The sequence below is a fragment of the Trichophyton verrucosum genome, assembly GCF_000151505.1.
Source record: "Trichophyton verrucosum HKI 0517 chromosome Unknown contig00381_1.f1.exp, whole genome shotgun sequence".
Taxonomy (NCBI): domain Eukaryota; kingdom Fungi; phylum Ascomycota; class Eurotiomycetes; order Onygenales; family Arthrodermataceae; genus Trichophyton; species Trichophyton verrucosum.
The window spans coordinates 1-16,903 of record NW_003315382.1 but is presented as its reverse complement, the minus strand read 5'-3'; the positions used below and the strand labels follow the sequence as shown (position 1 = coordinate 16,903).

At 51.0% G+C, this 16,903-nt stretch overlaps 6 protein-coding genes and 1 non-coding gene across 7 annotated transcripts; 1 reads left to right on the top strand and 6 right to left on the bottom strand.

The window, feature by feature from the left end:
- Positions 1-1,737: 1,737 nt before the first annotated feature.
- Positions 1,738-3,766, bottom strand: TRV_05031 (carboxypeptidase S1, putative; the record flags this gene model as incomplete). The annotated part of the gene is made up of 2 exons (XM_003020825.1): positions 1,738-3,558; positions 3,629-3,766. The coding sequence occupies 2 exons, from the start codon at positions 3,764-3,766 to the stop codon at positions 1,738-1,740; spliced, it is 1,959 nt and encodes a 652-aa protein (XP_003020871.1).
- A 1,172-nt stretch (positions 3,767-4,938) lies between these two features.
- TRV_05030 (GNAT family acetyltransferase, putative) lies at positions 4,939-5,793 on the top strand (the record flags this gene model as incomplete). The annotated part of the gene is made up of 2 exons (XM_003020824.1): positions 4,939-5,013; positions 5,134-5,793. The coding sequence occupies 2 exons, from the start codon at positions 4,939-4,941 to the stop codon at positions 5,791-5,793; spliced, it is 735 nt and encodes a 244-aa protein (XP_003020870.1).
- A 181-nt stretch (positions 5,794-5,974) lies between these two features.
- Positions 5,975-8,584, bottom strand: TRV_05029 (poly(ADP)-ribose polymerase PARP, putative; the record flags this gene model as incomplete). Its single annotated transcript, XM_003020823.1, has 5 exons — positions 5,975-6,696; positions 6,758-7,591; positions 7,651-8,187; positions 8,333-8,434; positions 8,521-8,584. The coding sequence occupies 5 exons, from the start codon at positions 8,582-8,584 to the stop codon at positions 5,975-5,977; spliced, it is 2,259 nt and encodes a 752-aa protein (XP_003020869.1).
- Positions 8,585-9,507: 923 nt separating this feature from the next.
- On the bottom strand, positions 9,508-11,754 carry TRV_05028 (DUF500 domain protein; the record flags this gene model as incomplete). The annotated part of the gene is made up of 1 exon (XM_003020822.1): positions 9,508-11,754. The coding sequence occupies one exon, from the start codon at positions 11,752-11,754 to the stop codon at positions 9,508-9,510; it is 2,247 nt and encodes a 748-aa protein (XP_003020868.1).
- A 1,733-nt stretch (positions 11,755-13,487) lies between these two features.
- On the bottom strand, positions 13,488-13,558 carry TRV_05027. Its single transcript has one exon. It is a non-coding gene; the product is annotated as a tRNA-Gln (tRNA).
- Positions 13,559-13,874: 316 nt separating this feature from the next.
- On the bottom strand, positions 13,875-14,461 carry TRV_05026 (uncharacterized protein; the record flags this gene model as incomplete). The annotated part of the gene is made up of 2 exons (XM_003020821.1): positions 13,875-13,957; positions 14,020-14,461. The coding sequence occupies 2 exons, from the start codon at positions 14,459-14,461 to the stop codon at positions 13,875-13,877; spliced, it is 525 nt and encodes a 174-aa protein (XP_003020867.1).
- A 756-nt stretch (positions 14,462-15,217) lies between these two features.
- TRV_05025 (uncharacterized protein) lies at positions 15,218-16,717 on the bottom strand (the record flags this gene model as incomplete). Its single annotated transcript, XM_003020820.1, has 1 exon — positions 15,218-16,717. A coding segment is annotated over one exon (1,500 nt), but the record flags the coding sequence as incomplete, so codon positions are not given.
- Between the last annotated feature and the right edge of the window lie 186 nt (positions 16,718-16,903).

Here is a 16,903-nt window from a genome sequence, read left to right as displayed (position 1 = left end):
CAAGTTGGGAGAGACTGAAGGAGAAATTAAAAAGACACACTCGTTGATGTATCCACACTGTTTTTTTAGACGCGTTGCGGGGAAATATTCTTTTGCCCCCTACACACCTGTCAGTATTCGGCTATTATTAAGAAATATAAGGACTATGCATGTATCTAGTGTGTTTTTCGTGTCAATTTGCTGCATGTCTACAGTACATTCTTTGTGCGTTGATTGTTGATCAGTGTATACTGTTGATGCGTTGATGCTGGAACCTGCCTGATGATGTAGGGTCTCTCTCGATGACAGTTAAAGCTCAGCAAACAAGCGTATAAATTTGAGGTAGTTATCTATAAAGGAACTATGGCTAATACTTCTACCAGCTCCAGTCTACTCCTGTCGGTGACTTCATCTAGATCTCTCTTGCGTCTGTGCATGACACGATAGTTGAGCAACACGCAGAGTATTTGCGCCCTCTATGTTAGGCAGGCTACCCACCCTCAAATTCTAAATCGCGGGCCACGATCTCCTATGCTAATAAGCTGTTCAAGTTACGTTTCACCAGAGTATTGGTTTGACCTACTGACGACCGCCGTTGGAGTTAATTCTCTACCGTGGCCGGCCGCTAACTAGTTAATTTAAGGGACAGACTTGAGTTAAAAGATTTTGATATTGATCAAAATTAACCTCGTGAGCCATTATCAACCTCACAACATCTCCCTGTTAAATTCATGTATCCTAATCAATGCTCGAGTTACAGGACAACCGACATACTTAGTACATGATGGACACAATGGAGGTCGCAAGGCTTGCAGCCGCCATTGCAGCTGCGGCTGCTTCCATAGCTGTCGGTCAGCGGCATCTCAATATAAACGAGCGTCGACGTCAACGCTACCTCCAACGTCTATGGAATCAACATCAATTTCGAGTTCAACGGCACCAGAAGAAGCAAAAGCTCGCGTCCCGCAGGTCGTCTAGTAGGAATATGCTTCAGGTCCAGGATAGATATTCCCAATATACCAACGCCAATGCTGGCGATTCCGTTTCGGACAGCGGATACGACCCGGACGTGTCTTCGGATACAGGGTCTGATGAGGGTCCGTACGCTGCACCTGAGCACATATTGCCCGCCCTTTGCACCCCTGCTCATTTCTTTCTTAAGAGATGTGTTTGGCAGCCTGACTTATGCATGGAATATCCATGGGCTTTTTCTTTTAAGATTCTGATGTCCCGCGGAAAAAACTTCGTCTTGATCAAGCAGAGAAAAAAGCCGATTATCTGGCTGTGATAGAGCATTGGTTGGACACCCAGCAGTGAGTACGTATCTACTTTCAAATCTCATGACTGTAGGTACTCATGTTTTCTTCATGTCCAGGTAATGAGTACTATCTTAAAAGGACGGGGATGGTTAACAGGGAAGGGGGTGGTTATCTCGGGGTCTTAAATGCAAGTCAGTCACCGGTTGAGATGACATGGATGAACAATGTGATGAATTATTCCGTTAAGGTATGCATTCTATGCGTGTCGGGGCATGTTAGATTTGGCTTTAGGCGGTGGGCTCTTATGGTGAGAGCAATTGTTGACTGTGATTTCTATGTAATAAGTGCTACGACTTCGCTTCTACTGATTATGATGTGTTTATGTTTAAAATGCTCATGAATAAATATAAACTGTTCGTTAGATTACCTGAGCTCTAGACTTTCATAAATATGCATGTCTCTGTATAAACTTTCGTTCTAGGTATATACTTCAAGCATGCTACAAGTAGAAAGCAAGGACAGTGAGAGCTGATATTGCCAGCATTGCAACAGGAGCCTTTAGCATGGCACTTCCAGCGGTAGGGGATGCTGTGGGAGACGAGGTCGTGGTTGGTGGAGGGTTTCCCTTCGATGCAGCAGGGCTCTTGATAATGTAGTTCTCAACAACTGCAGTTCCATTCTCAATGGCATTAAGCTGCTCCGGCGTACAAGTTCCGTCAGCACTGAGGAGGTAGCAAGTCGGCTCTGGTGAAGGAGGGATTTCGTTTTTGACTTGGAACGTAGACTCAGTTCCAGTGGTACCGTAGTCTTGTTTCTGAGCGATGTCGAGCTCTCCGGTAGCAATATCCTTGTTGAACATGATACGCTCAAAGATCTTGAGGGAAGTCTCCGGTTGGTAGCCAGGAACTTCATGGCCGGCCTCGAAAACTCTGGTGAAGGAGAAGTTTCCATGTTGACGCACTAAGCCTCCGACGTATGAAGAGTTGACCTTGACATCGGCATATCCTGCCTTGCGGAAGGCTTCAGTGCCAGTGTAGTTCAAGCCGAGACTGACCTGCTCACCACCGAGCCAATTGCAGATGTAATCTCTGTCACCATAGACGAGAGCAACCTTGACTCCGCTCTCGAGAAGATAAGCAATGTCACCGGTGAAGCCGCGCACATCAGGGCGAGCGTAATCACCCACGCCGTGGAATGATTTCCCCACAGCTTGGGAGTAGTGACTGAAGTTGACTGGCGATCCCATGTCGGACAGGACACTAGATTGGCTGAGGAAGCCCTTAAAGAATGGTGGGGGGAAGGGATCCTGAAGAGGATGGGCAATATCATAGTAACCAAGGTTGGCCTCTTGGAAAGGTTCCATTAGATATTTGTCGCAGTCAGAGTTAGCTTCCGCACAGATTGCGTTGACGGTCGCATTGTTGCTGTAGAAGTGAGGGTCTCCTTCTTTGGCAGCCTCACGGCACTTGGCAAGCTTGTCGAAGCAGCCGTCGGGACGGTGGATGTCGCGTATTATAGCATCGCGCTTCTCTTTGGTATAAGCCGTGATACCATAGGTGTTGTTGTATGGGAATTCAGCATAACTTTCTGCTTGGAACATGAGATCGATGCAGCCGTTGATGACACCGAGGGTGTCGAGGTTTAGGATATGCATCTCGCCTTCCTTGGTAATGGTATGGTTCTTGATCTTTTCATTCTGCTCCTGGAAGTAAGAGGCGAATGAGGGACCATATCTTCCTCCATAGGACTCGGTCCAGATGCTGATCTTGTTATTGTTAGGCTTGTGTTCAGGGAATTCCTGGAACCACACTTGTGCAAAGTGCCAGATAGAACGAGCAGCGTTCACAGTGTTGTTGGCAGTTGCCCAAGGTTTCTGGCTGCTACCAGTTCCAACCAACGTAGAGAGATTTTGCGCGGGGACACCGCTAGAAAAGTCAGCAACAGATATCGTATCATTGATGGTAGAGTAGGTGATGTTGGTAAGCTCGTCATAACTGAAACCGACTTGGTTTGGTTGATCAATGTAGAGCATGTTTACTCTATTGTTCCACGAGAATGAGTTGTTGGTGGTAGATTTAGAGTCATCATTGATCCAGCATGGGCCGTTTTCCTGGAAGAGTCCTATCATGGATGATGATCCCGGACCACCGTTCAGCCAGATGGAGAGAGGAGCATTCTTGGGGTCTTCACGAGCTTCAAAGAACCAGAAGAATGTATTGATGGAGTAGTTCTGGTAGACACCAAAGTAATCGTTGTCTGGAGGGAGGTGGACATGACCGGTGAATGATCTAACTCCTTCTGTGGTTTCACATATGTCATTCTATCCAGTGAGTCAGCCAGATTGCTTGTAGGATACAAGCTCAGGATGTGCAAACAACGTAAATGCATACCTCCTTGTATGTGATCTTTACGTTTTCGTCGTACTTGGATTTGACCACAGTGACGCCCGTAACGGGTGGAGGGAAGCCTTGAGCACTGGCAGCGCCAATGACTGGCAGGGCCACCGCAATGCTAGCGGCCAAGCGCATCGTGGAGGTATGTTGCTGAATGGACAAGAAAAGAGCAGAGACACAGTATATCAGCCACCAAAGCTTCCCACGAGCTTCGCCTCCTGGTCAGTGCTCCTGGAAAAATAAACCATCGTCCCAGGCGGACACTAAAGGCCCTTTTATAGTGCTCCGTCAACGAAAAGAAAAGCAAAACGAAGGGGTAAACATGACACCCTTCATGGGAAACGTAAAGGATGCGGGGAAAGCATCATTTCGTCCGGGGATATGGGAAGAGCTTGCTTCAAGATTGATCTTGATACAAGGTTTAAGTGGAAGCTGGCCAATGACAGAGATGTCGATCCCCGGAAGATGCCTGATGCATGGCCAATTTTGGGTGATGGGTCTCAGAGAGATATCGTCGAGGCAAGCTGAGGGCACCAAGGTATGTTTTAACGGCAAATGCAATCTTATCACCCATGTTCAGCGAGTAACTTGCTGGCGGAATGAAGCGTACCCTTGCCTAGACTGACATCAAGCCTGTCAAGCCTCTCTCAGCAAAGCTTCGATGAAGTCTCCCCCACAGTTATCTCGTACTCACACGTCCTTCCGGCTGTTCTCGGCATCTTTGAGGCAGCCAACTGCTTGGGCGCAAGATACGAGACGGCCGTTGGTTCTCCAGGGCCAACCCTGGCCCCGTATAATAATGATGTTATCCCAAGCAGCAAGGGATGGTGTGATTCAAGCGTAGTTTGCGGTCGCCCTTGGAAACCAATTCATGCATTAATTAGTTAACGAGTTAGTGAACTAACCTAGCGAGCTATCGGGTGGTCCAGGCTGTGCCTTTTGCACACCCGGATGTCGACATGGCTTCAGAATTGTGCTGTGGATTCTGATCTGAACTTTGGCGGTTCAGGCTGCGTGGACATTTTCGTATAACTAACTAGTTAACTAGTTATACGGAGTGCAACCATGCGCACCGACGGAGGATGACATTGAAGACGGGCTTTCTCTGGCCGAACTATTCCCAGCCAGCGGATGCCTAGAGACCGCTTCAGAGTCTTATAAATCATCATCATGTAACCAAGAGATACCAACAAGTTGGGCACTGTACTGGAACTGCTGCTTCCACTTGGTCAACCAGCCCAACATTTACTCCGTACACTAGTTAAAATACCCTTTGACCCTCGAGCTTTTCCTCTAGCCCGGCCAGGATGGAAGCGGACGTCGGATTTTGCTTCCCCATCAGGGAGCTCACCAGCGCGTTGGTGAAACTTAAGCTGTTCGATGTAAGAAGCCCACGGTCCTAGGCAGTTTTATGACTGTGGTGTGCGCAGCCAGGTGTAGCTGGCCTGGCATCGCGTCGACGGAGTTCGTTGTAATTAACCGGTGGTTATCTATGGTTCCAGCCAGTCCGCCACTCGAAGACGTTCATAGAGCAGACAGCCGATAAGCCGGAGATCTTTGCTCATATGCCGATCGGGCCATTTGCAGATGTCGAAGAGTTCCAGACCAAGTACTTCTACCCGCAGGTGTGCAGGAGTAACACCAGAGTGGCCTTTGCCATCATAGACAAGACCAAACCAGGCCCGTCGGAAGATGGAGGAGCTTTGGCAGGAATTGTGACATATTCCTACGCCTCGGTGGATAATCAACTGCTCGAGATCGCGTTCATGGTCGTCTTCCCGGAATTTCAGCGGACGCATGTGACGACTCATACGATAGGACTGATGCTGCAGTATGCACTGGATCCTCCCGACGGCAGTGATCCGACAAAGGGGGGGCTAGGCTTGCGCAAAGTGCTTTGGCAGACTGCGACGACGAATGCAGCCTCCCGGGCAACGGCTAGGAAGATGGGATTCGAGCAGGAAGGGATTCTGCGGTGGGATCGAGTGTTTCATGACGCCGTGCAGAGAAAGAAGCAAGGCAATGGCAAGGAGATGCCAGCTCACGCAGACAAGAAGGCCGTGGGTAGAGACACAGTGTACTGTGGGCTGTGTTGGGATGAGTGGGAAGACGGGAAGAGGCGGATGGTCCAGCAGCTGATGGACGGCTTTTTGCACAAATAATCATAGAGAAAAGGCACAGCAGGCAGGTTGTAAATCAGCAAGGCTAAAGACAAACAAAAATATACAAGTCTATTATATAAAAAAAGAATATTGACTCCGCAGAGCCCTGAAGTTTTGAAGAGAAAACGCCAAAAATAGGAATTAGACCAAACGCAGCAGCTGACAGGCTGAAACACATCTCTCAATATTTCATTCCAACTTCAAGCAGATACTTGATGCGTATCTGCGCCACATCGTACACGATATACTCGTTGTACTGAAGCCATACACCATTACTAGAATCCGAAGCAAGCGGGTTAGAGCAGTCCGGCATCAAAACACCGGCGAGGTCTTTGTGAACACAACCGGCGTCCTTCCATCCACTAGGGATAGCTTGTCCACGACCCAAAGTAGCCAATTTATTAGCTTTCTTGACCAAGTCGCCAGCGCGGTAGTCGGAGCTGGTCAGTTCAAGCATTGAGTTGCCTACTTCAACATCGCAAAGCATGAGTAAGCCAATGTTGTCGCTGAGGTCATGGTAGCAGTAGTTGGCTGATTTGCTCGAAACATCAGCAAAGTAGACACCTTTACCGAACATGTAGCCGGTAACGGGGGCTTCGGGGGGAGCAATTCGGAGTCCCTGGCTGAGGATACCACCGTAGTTGGTGGTACGGGAACCGTGCCAGAGTAGACGACGGCAGCTGTTTGGAATGTTGGCGTAAGGGGATTTTTCATAGCGTTCGTTTTCTCCATGACGCTCAACGCGGAAAATGTTGCGCAGCTGATCACACACAGTTAATTCAGTTGTCTTGCCTGTAGCATTGTTGGAGTCGGTACTTACGTCGTATTTAATGCTGTGTGTAGCACCGTGAGATCGAGTAAGATATTCTGCCAACTCGGTGAACTCAGTTGATGCGTGGTCAACTAGAAAATAACTCCGTTAGTATAAGAGAGGTAGTAAGAAGCATTGTATAGGGGGACCTACGAGGAGTCATTTCATTAAGACCAAGTCCCAGGAACTGTCTGTCAAGAATATGAACGGGGTTATCATCATCTTCCTCGGAGGCACTCATAATCTTGCTACTGATCTCCATATCAGTCAGTGCTTCCAACATCTCAACCTCCTTCTTAATTTGCGGTGCCGATCTCAGCACAGGCGGCCGATTCCTACCGAACGCATGAGGAATCAAGGAGAAATATTGGTTACTGAGTCTGTTGATGTCGGCGGGAGACTGTGCTGCCTTAACGGGGTCATGCACCAGTGCATCCAACTGCTTCAGGATCTCAAAGCCCTGGAGGAGAGTCTTCTGGCTAAGATTTCCCAATGGCAGTTTCTTCGCGTCGTACGACATGTCCTCCATAGCGGCGTTCAAGTGAGTCTGGTTGAAGATCAGTGCAACGAGGTCCTGCACGGGCTTTACCAAAGTACATTCTGCCTTTTTAATCTCCTTCTTTGGCTTGTTGTCTTTCGGCTTGTCCTTTTTCGGCTTCTTGGCCGATTCGTCCTCATAGGATCGTTCCAGATAAGTGTACTTGTTGTTCTTTGGAGCATCATTCCTCTTGGCCCAGGCGAGGCCGCTCTTGTCTTTAAACTTCTTCTCAAAAGTGTTCATAGCCTGGTCGAAACTCGAGGCCTTCAGGTGAGAGATCTGGCCCTTTTCGCCAACCCTGCCCCACCGGGTCCACGTGGAGAAGTCTCCAGAATTCGGGCCCTCGAGGAGTTGGATGAAGTAAAATTTGTTGTTGTTGGCGCCTGAGTCGGTTTTGTTCAGGGCAGCGTCAAAGACAACGCCTTTATCTTGCCAGACTTTGTACGAACCTAGATAGGAAATCAAGTTAGACACTGGTTGATATTGGATGAATGTTTATGCAACTTACTCTTGTTTGGAACGGGATCATCAACCGGGACATTAAGAACAGACTCATCATTCTTGGCAGCCTTGGTATCTTTTGTAGCCTTTGTAGGTTTAGAATCTTTAGTATCTTTGGTATCTTTAGTGTCTTTGGCGTCTTTGGCAGCCTTTGCTTTGGTCTGGGTTTTGGTATCTGCCGGATCAGCCTTCTGCTTCTTCGCAGGTGGCTGATCAGCAGCATCGTCCTCATCATCCTCATCCTTCTTGTTCTTAGCCCTCTTCTTAGCCTTTCCATTGGTCTTTGCAGGTTGTGACTGGGCTGGAGGCTGAGACTGGACCTGCGATTGGGATTGAGACTGGGACTGGGACTGGGACTGGGACTGAGATTGAGTAGTCCTGCCAGATCTTCGAGGACCAGTACCGTCTACCGAAGGCTTCCCCGGAGCCGGCAAAGCAAGCGAATACGGACTCTCGTACATATGCGTCTGCTTATCGCGCGAATCAGTCAACCAATCGAGAGAAACGATCTTAATATCGTTCCCTAGCGCAATAGCCTGCTGGTCTGCAAAGCGTAAGTTGTACTGTCCCAGTGTATGAATTGCCGAGCAATTGGAGGTAGAATTGGATCCGCCATTGTCAACGGTACATGTATCCGAGGAGATCGAGTAAGGTGCAAAGGAGAGAAAGGTCCTATTTACTCTTTGTACCGGCCGGATGCGCAGCCTTGGAAGTGACGAGATGTGTACACGCATCGGTCACCGTAGCGCTAAAGGTACCGCCCAGCTGTTCAACGATGTACTTGATCGTTTCTAGAATGGGAACTCGTCAATTGGCTGGTGGGGAAATGGGTGGGACAAGCGAGTCAAGGACAATTGGGTGATGGAATTGGGCTTACCATGGTTATACGCTCTGAAGCTGCCGCTGACTACAACGACTTGACCTGCAAGTGGTTTGGACATGGCGAAGGGGAGAGCGAGAGGGAAAAAAAGGGGGCCAACGAGGCAGGGATTAGAAGAGAGGGCGGATGGATGTCTTACTGCGTGCTGGGAAGATGGAAGGGAAGTTGAATTGGATGGGGAAAAGGGGGCGCGAGATGCCGTATTTATATCAACAACGCAGCTGCGGCTGCGGTGCCAGCAAAGTTGACAAGGCGCGCGCCGAAGCCTAAAGTTGCGGGAAAGCTAAAAAAAGCCGCCTCCCAGGCTGCAGCCCCTTTTAGGCTAAGCGCCGACACCTCCGTGCGGCTCTGTGATTATATAAGTGGTGCTAAGGGCCAGGCAGAAGTGGCTGCCTGACGGATATTAATGGACGGACAGCAAAGACGAGGAAAGGGGGGCGGCTGTGGAAGGAATATACAGCGGAGTTTTCATATATGCATGGTTTAAAGTACATTTCTGCGTGAGGGTGGATAGGACAGGATAAGAAGAAAGGAAAAAAGGTACTCCAGGAACAGCAGGTCAGGCCGAAAACAGCAAAGACAGCAAATGCAAAGAACAGCCCCGGTGGATATCTCGAAATAAAAGAACAGTTTGAATATGAACAGTGAAACGCCCTCCTCCCAATCCGTTCTCGTAGCATGGTACAAAGGTATATTCTCGGCGTGAGAAAAAAACAGCGGGGAAAAAGACAACCCAAGGGGTACTGTGATTAAAAAGCGTACAGGCAAATCAGAAGCAGAAGCAGACCAGCGCGCATTGCTAGGATATAAGAAGCAGATGTAGAGACCAGAAATGTAAGATGTATAGTAAAATCGAAGGTAGTGTAGGTCTGGTATAGATGAAAGTTTTTGGAGATTAAAAGACAGGCTAGATGGTCGTAAGGGGAGTCGTGGGCGATAAGGAGATGTATAATGATGGCAGTAGCAGTAGAGGAATAGATATGTTTATATATGGTCGTCTGAAGGGAATGCGCCAGGGGCGAGAGAATGTTCTTCAACAGTTTTTTCGGAGACTTTCTCGGGTTCTTCTTTATGTTCATCTTTGGGTTCCTCTTTGGGTTCCTCTTTGGGTTCCTCTTTGGGTTCCTCTTTGGGTTCCTCTGCGGGCTCCTCTATGGCGTCTAACTCCGCGTTGGAAGAAGAAGAATGTTTCGATGCAGTTAGATCTGTCTCAGGGAAAGCATCAGACTCCGATGCGAGAAAGACAGACTTCGACAAGGGAGATGTCGATTTGGGAGAGGTAGACGTGCGCCTGGACGTATGAGACGTATGAGAAGTATGTGAATGCAACGAAAGGTTAGATCCACGGCGTTTCGTAGCTCCCTCAGAAACATCAGATTCATGCGAGACTTCCCTGGCCAGCGGCTGAGGCAGATCAGTGTCTGATTCCAGACTAAGTGCCAAGAGGCCCGAGTCTCTGGCTTCAGAGAGCGTGGCGACGGTGGAGAGTGTTCGGCCTGGGTTCCGGGCGGGCAGAGCAGGGGGGTTTCGTTTCGGAATGGTAACGAGCTTTGCTCGAGCGAAGGGGGAGCTCTTGGAGTTGATTCGTTGCGGGATAGCTTGCTCGGCTACTGCGACGGAGAACTCTGTTTCAGGAAGTGATTCAGGGAGTGATTCAGGCAGAGACGACTCGGGGATGGCCTCGGGAACCTTAGAGGATATAGAATGTGCGCGGGACGTAGCTGATGATGCAGGGATGGGTATTGAGGCCGGGTCAGGTTCGCCTGTGGACGAATGTTCTGTGTCAGAGGTATGTTCGTGTATGGAAGAGGAAACGTCCTTGATGCTGTGGGAGCGAGATGAAGTGTGGCTGGCCGTGGAGGGACTTCGCCGCCCCCGGTCGAGCTCGTCGAGATTGGTCTGTGTGCCCTTATCGGTGCTCATGGCGCTCTGGGTGCTAGAGCGCCAGCTGCTTCTGTTGCTCCATCTTGGACTGATGGGGCTGGTGGGACTGGGCCGGAAGTCAAAGACGTCGAGCGTGGGAGTGCGCTTGGTGCCAGCTTCGCGGATGATGACACCCTCGCGCTCGAGGGCCCTGACGCCGTAGGGATCCGGGTCGTCTTCCTCTGGCACTCCAAAGGTTCCGGCGAGCGAGATCTCGGCGTCTCCGGGAGCTTCTCCGGGCGGAGGGAGCAGCGCTTCGTCTATATCCTGGTCACCCTGGGCTGCCTTGAGGGTCTGGATCAAGGTAGAGATAGATGGAGGAGGATGCTTGGCCTTGCCCGAGAGGATCTCTGAAGCGCTGATTTTCTGGCCGTAGAAGCGCTCGTTCTCGTCTGTCCGTTCGATAACGATGGTTCCGTCGACCTGGACGCCGGCGTAGAGACCTCTGCTCTTGAGATAGGACCAGATGGGAGCCTGTCGCTTGTGCACTTCGGAGTCTAGCACGCCTCCCACACCGACTGGACCGGCCACGGCGCTTAGCGAGCCGCCCAGGGTGCATCTGAGCGTCTTGAAGGCGTCGAGGGCCTCGTAGGTGTTTATGACCACCACGCAATCGTAGATGTCGACTCCGACGAGGAAGCCCAGGCTGGCGGTATGTAGCATGATTCCTGATGGCGGACTCCATTCTCCCGTCTCTGCCAGACGAGCAACGAGGACTCCACTGCCACCAGCGCCGCTGACCCACAGACCGGTTCGCATGGTAGTGAAGATGGCCAATCCTTTGGCCTGTCTGATAACAGAAGCAGGTATCTTCTTAATCGCCCGCTGCTGGGTACCGCGAGGCCCCTGCTCCCCCTGCTGTGGAGGCAGCGTCAACGGAGGAGGCTGCAGTTGTTGTTGGGGTTGTTGCTGCTGCTGCTGCTGCTGCTGTAGATGCTGTTGCTGCTGAGGCGACTTTGGCGACTGTAGAGGTTGCAGGCTGAATCTCCATGAGAACCGGCTGCGCTGGGGCGATGCGCGAGCCTCTGCCGGCTTCATCTGCGGGCTGCTGGTATGGCTGCCGCCGTCCCTGTCCGAGTCGAGCTGGCCGTAGAAGCCGTCTCTGCAGAAGCTGCGGAGAATGCGCGCGGCCTTCTCGCTCTCCTGGTCGAGCGTCGTCGGCCAAAAGGCCTCTGCGCCAAGTCTGTTGGATAGACGGTTGACTGGCCGTCCAATCCTGTCCAGCTGGTGCCATGCTTTGTCGAAGCCGCGCTTGGAGTAGCCCTTGGTTCGTTCCCATGTCGACGTTGACGTCGACGTCTGTGACATGATGTAGTAGTCGTAGTAGTAGCTTGCAGTCCCTTGATGGCCGAGAACCGACGCCAACAAGAAGAAGCTGCGGAAGAAGAGAAATAAAACAGAAAAGAAGAAGCCAGACCAAGAAGCAGGTCAAGGGGGACAACAATAAAGGAAAGACGACGGCTGTCTCAAAGCTGTCGGTGCTTCGATCTGCTGCCGGCCGTTCAGGATCGGGAGAAGATTGTAAGTATATAGAGAAATGAAGAGAGGGGCCGAAGCGGAACCCTCCCTTGGGCCGTCTCGTCCTCTCTTCTGCTTCTGCTGCTCCCCCCCTTTCTTCGCCGGCTGCCTGGGTGTGTGTGTGTCTGTCTGGCAGGCTGTGTCTCCTTGCAAGCTGCTGATGCTTGCTCGTCTCCTGCCGGTGCTTGTGGTGCTGGGGCCTGCTGAGTGTGTTGAATGCGATGCGAATGCAAGGGTGTTTCAGGCCAGATGACCCCCCCCTTGCCGGCCGCGCAGCCCCAGCAGCGGCAACAAAAAAGACCAAACAGCAGAGAAAAACTGTTGAAAAAGCTAGTTGATATGGAAATATAGGCAAAAGGAGAGGCAGATCAGAAAGCGAAAGAGTAATAAGAAAAGAGAGGGAAGAATCTAATAGTTGTTCTCCTCAAGCAGGGACCGGGCCGGTTTTGCCTTGTGGAACGACGGCGAGGAGGAAGAAAAAGAAGAAGAGAAAAGGAAAAGCCGGCGAAGGAGCAGGAACTGTCTATATAGTATATGTATAGACCCGCAAAAAGGAGCGCCAGGCTGTAGATGCTGCAGTATATATGTAATGTAAGTGTATATATATCAGACAGAAGATTGGGAAAACAAGGTGCGATCCCAGCTCGATGGATGGCGATGGCAGGCCACAACTCCACGCCGCGCGAACCAAACGCAGGTTCGTTCAATGCAGCAGCTTATCTGGCGTGTCTCGGCCCAAAGAAAGCTTTTAACAAGAAGACCCAAGAAAAGAGAACCAAGAAAAGAAGACCAAGGAAGAGCCGGCTGTCCGTTATATTATTAGACTGCGCCAGTAGCTAGCTCGCCCGGCCACGCCGCCTCGCTCGCCTGGGATAGTTATCACGAAGCCGAAGCGAAAGAAGGCAATGGAGAGGGAGAGAGAGAGGAGAAAAGAACTCGAAAATCCTTCTTGGTGGCTTCGGGTCTCTTTTTTCCTCTCCCCTTTGGTTGGCATGCATGCAATCAGTCGGCTCTTGGTCTTTCTTCAGCTTAGCTAGTGGGCTAGTTGCCTTAGTCCTTGCGGCGTTGCTGGTTTGCTGGTCCCCCAAACGTCATCGGTCCCAGCAGGCGAAGGGCCGGAGTCAGGGATACCTCTGGCCACCGCGCTGTGGCTGCCTGGCCGCGAGTACCTGGTACCTGCAGGGCGAGGCCGTCTCGCTTAGCTACATGGAAGCACCGGCAGAGGCTGCGGAGCCACAGGAGCCAGCGAGGAGCCAGAGAGGAGCCAGCTGGAGAATCCTCCTTTTTTTTTTTATCCTTTCCTTCAATAATAGTCATATCACGGCTGTTATTTTCTGAGCTGTAGCGTGTCGAGGGTAGATTAACTGGAGCTCGAGGCGCTGCGCAAGGGTATATCAGTCGACTTATGCAGATCTCCTGCACTCCCAGGGTCTCACAGATCACAGGCATAAAAGTGACTAGTAGGAAAAAGTGATAAGGAAAGACAAGAAAAAAAAAAGGCAAAAAGGCAAAAAGGAGAAAAAAGCTCCTAGCCAGGATCGAACTGACGTCGTCGGAATCAAAATCCGATGTGCTACCACTACACCATAGAAGCATAGCTAGTGGGAGTCCCGAGGTTGAGTGCTAGAAGAGAGTCCTGGGTAGATGTATATCAGATGCAGAAGGACAGGAGATGATGAAGAAGAGGAAGGAGAGTAAGAAGAGTAGTTAAGCAGAAGAGTAAGATAGTGGAAGAGTACTTGGGTAGGTGAATAGGTGAAAGTGGTAGTCTTTTTTACTCTGGTTACCGGTGATGTACAGGACTGCAGACATGACAGTAGCAAGCCGTTACTTGCCCATACCAAAAGACAGACAGACACAAGACAGAAGACAAGACAGAAGACAAGGAAATCGTTTCGTCTATACTATATTTACAAGGCTCCAAGGTCCTTCAGCTTGGAGATGAGGCCGTCGACGTCCTCGACTTTGCTGCCACCCTGTCTCGTCGGTGGTTCTATCACAGTCATAGTTAGCTAGGATCCATACACGGAGAAAGTAATCGAATAGTAGACATACCCGTAACTTTGACAGTGTTCAGCCGTCGAGACTCGTCCAGTCCAAAGTCCGCAAGCGTCGCCTTCTCAATAGGCTTCTTCTTCGCCTTCATCAGGTTCGGCAGCGTCGCAAACTTGGGCGTGTTCAGCCGCAGGTCCGTCGTGATAATCATGGGCAGCTTCGACTCCAGCGTCTCAACACCCCCGTCCACCTCCCTCGTCACCTCCACCGTGCCCTCGCCGTCCTTGACAGTCACTTTGCTCGCCTGCGTAGCCTGTGACCAGCCCAGCAGCCCAGCCAGCATCTGGCCCGTCTGGCCATGGTCGCCGTCAATAGCCTGCTTGCCCAAGAAGACTAGGTTGATCTTCTCCTTTTCCACGACCCCCTTCAGCATCTTGGCGACTGTCAGCGGCTCCAGGCCAGAGTAGAATCCCTCCTTGGCCTCGGGTACCTCGACGTGCATTGCTCGGTCGGCGCCCAGGGCCAGCGCGGTTCNNGGACGTCGACAGTCTTGGGCCCGCCGGCGGAGACGGCCAGTACCTCGGAGACCTTCATGGGCGACTTGCTGTCTTTTCGCAGGCGGGAGGCTTCTTCCATCGAGAGCTCGTCGAAGGGGTTCATCGCTTGTCGCATGCCCGTGATGTCGACGCTGGTCTGTGACTTGCCGATGCGGGGTTTGAGCTGCTGTCAGTTAGCATCTGCATTGAATCTTCATTGACCGTCTTGGTCGAATAGAACGTGGAATGAGAGTATCAAGTGGTATCTCTTTGAGGTATCGTCAAGCTCAAGGGGGGTGATATGCAGCTTCACCGGCCCTCGTGGTCACCTCGGCAGGAACAGGATGGGCACTCACGGTGTAGTCGAGCACCCGCTTGACGGGCACTAATATCCTCAATGCGCTGGCCATTGTGAAATGTGTCTCTGATCTCGTCTGTCCTTGACCTGAGAAAAGCTCTTCTCAACTCTCGTCCAGGGCGTGTATAATAATAATAAGATGTGTTATCTTGACAGCCAAGTTGTCGTTTTGCGTTGCTTTGCCTGCTACGAAAAAAAAGGGCCGAGCAGGGTCGTCTGTGCCAAGCCGCGGTTCTTTTCGGACGGCGAGGCCGAACGTCGGCTCTGGGCGCCTCATCGTCAACACTGAAGTCTACTACTAATACTACTACTACTAAGTAGTTATTCAACAGTTGATATTCTATCCTATCCAAGAGTGTAGTTACTACCACGTCTCCTGCTTGTATCTCCCGACCTTCTCCATGTCTATCAGGTACTTCTCCGCCATCTGTCTGCTCTCTGCGGAATCGCCCAGTGGAGCCTGGAAGGCCTCTATCAGCGCCTCCCGAACAGCCTGGGGCATCCGGCCAGACGAGCCACACACAAACACCGACCCTCCCTTCTCGTGCAGCAGCTCATAGAACATCGAGGAGTTCTCCCGCAGCGCATCTTGAACATAGTACTTCTTCTTCTGGTCTCGCGAAAAGGCCGTGATCACCCTCAAGTTGAGCTGGGTCTTGAGCTCTTCCCACTCACCTTCAAAGAAGTAATCTGCTGCCTTGTTGCGCCCACCGTACAGCAGTATCACAGGCCCAAGAGTCAAGGGCTGCTCGTCTGGACCGCGGTTCTGGTTCTTCTTGTACTCCTCGGCCATCGCCGCTTTTTCCCACAGCAGAGACCGTATTGGAGCAACGCCTGTTCCGGGACCAATCAACACAGATGGGTCAGAGAGCTGTTTGGCTGAAGAATGGAGTCCCCCCTTTTGCACCTGCACTTTCAGCGTGCTTCCGGGCTGCAAAGAAGCTAGATACCGCGTACAAACCCCTTGGCGGATCCTCTTGATCACAGTCTGGTACTTGACAATGGCAACCAGCAGCTCAAAGCGTGTACCCCCACGCGCCGAGGTCTTGAGCTTGCCGCCACTTGCCAGACTGAACTGTCTTCCTCGAAGCACCGGCAGAACGGAGCAGACCGATGGCCATGGAATCTTAACGGTATCAAACTCAGCCAAGACCTCCAGTATGCTTCGTCTCGGCCGGGTGGTATAGTCGTAGAACTCATCTATGTACTCTGGATTCGTGAACTCTAAAAGTCGCTCTTTGTGCATCTCGTCACTTGTGAAATGGGCAAACTGACTGAAAAATGACCGTCTGGGAATGGCCATGATGTCTAGATAGTCGGTAAGAAGCGTGCGGAGAGTGAAACCAGGTGAACCAAGCAAGAAGGGAATTGACGGTGCAGAGACCGAGGCTGACGCAAGGGAGCCATCCCCAGTCACAAACTGTAGAGGTATATCGGCTTGTTCTTCCCAGCCCATCAGTGATATAAGTCTATCTACATCCTGGGGGAAATTCCGAGGAGTGATGTGCAGTATATCCCCCGGCGCATACTTTATAGATTCCGAGGCAGTTAGAACTAAATGCCGAACATCCTGCCAGTGGTCTGACGGCGTCATTCGAGTGTTGTCTGTAAGTGTTGCCGAAATGGACCCTGGGAGTGGTCGGGTATCATGATCCGGAGAATTGGCCTCCTTGGCTCTAGACGGTTGCTTTGGTCTAGTTTCCCCATCTTCGTCCTTCAAGTCATAATGGTCTAGAATCCATTTGGGTGGTAGACGGACATCATCAGGAATAGGATGTTGTCCTTCCTTCAGAGGGAACTTGTCAAGAAGATGCTTCCGCAAGTCCAGAGACCAGGGCAAAAAGGTCCCTTCAAGCCTAGTTCCCTGTTAGCCAGCATATATATTGTTAAAAAAAGCAGAGATACATACCCCTCTGGATGCTGCTCATCTGCTTCCCCGCGCGGATATAGCTCGCTTGCTCCTAGTTGTAGTAGCCGCCTATACAGTTTCCTGGACGCCCAGTTGAACCTGATATCAAATTAGTTAGCCATCGACCAGTCTCACACACAC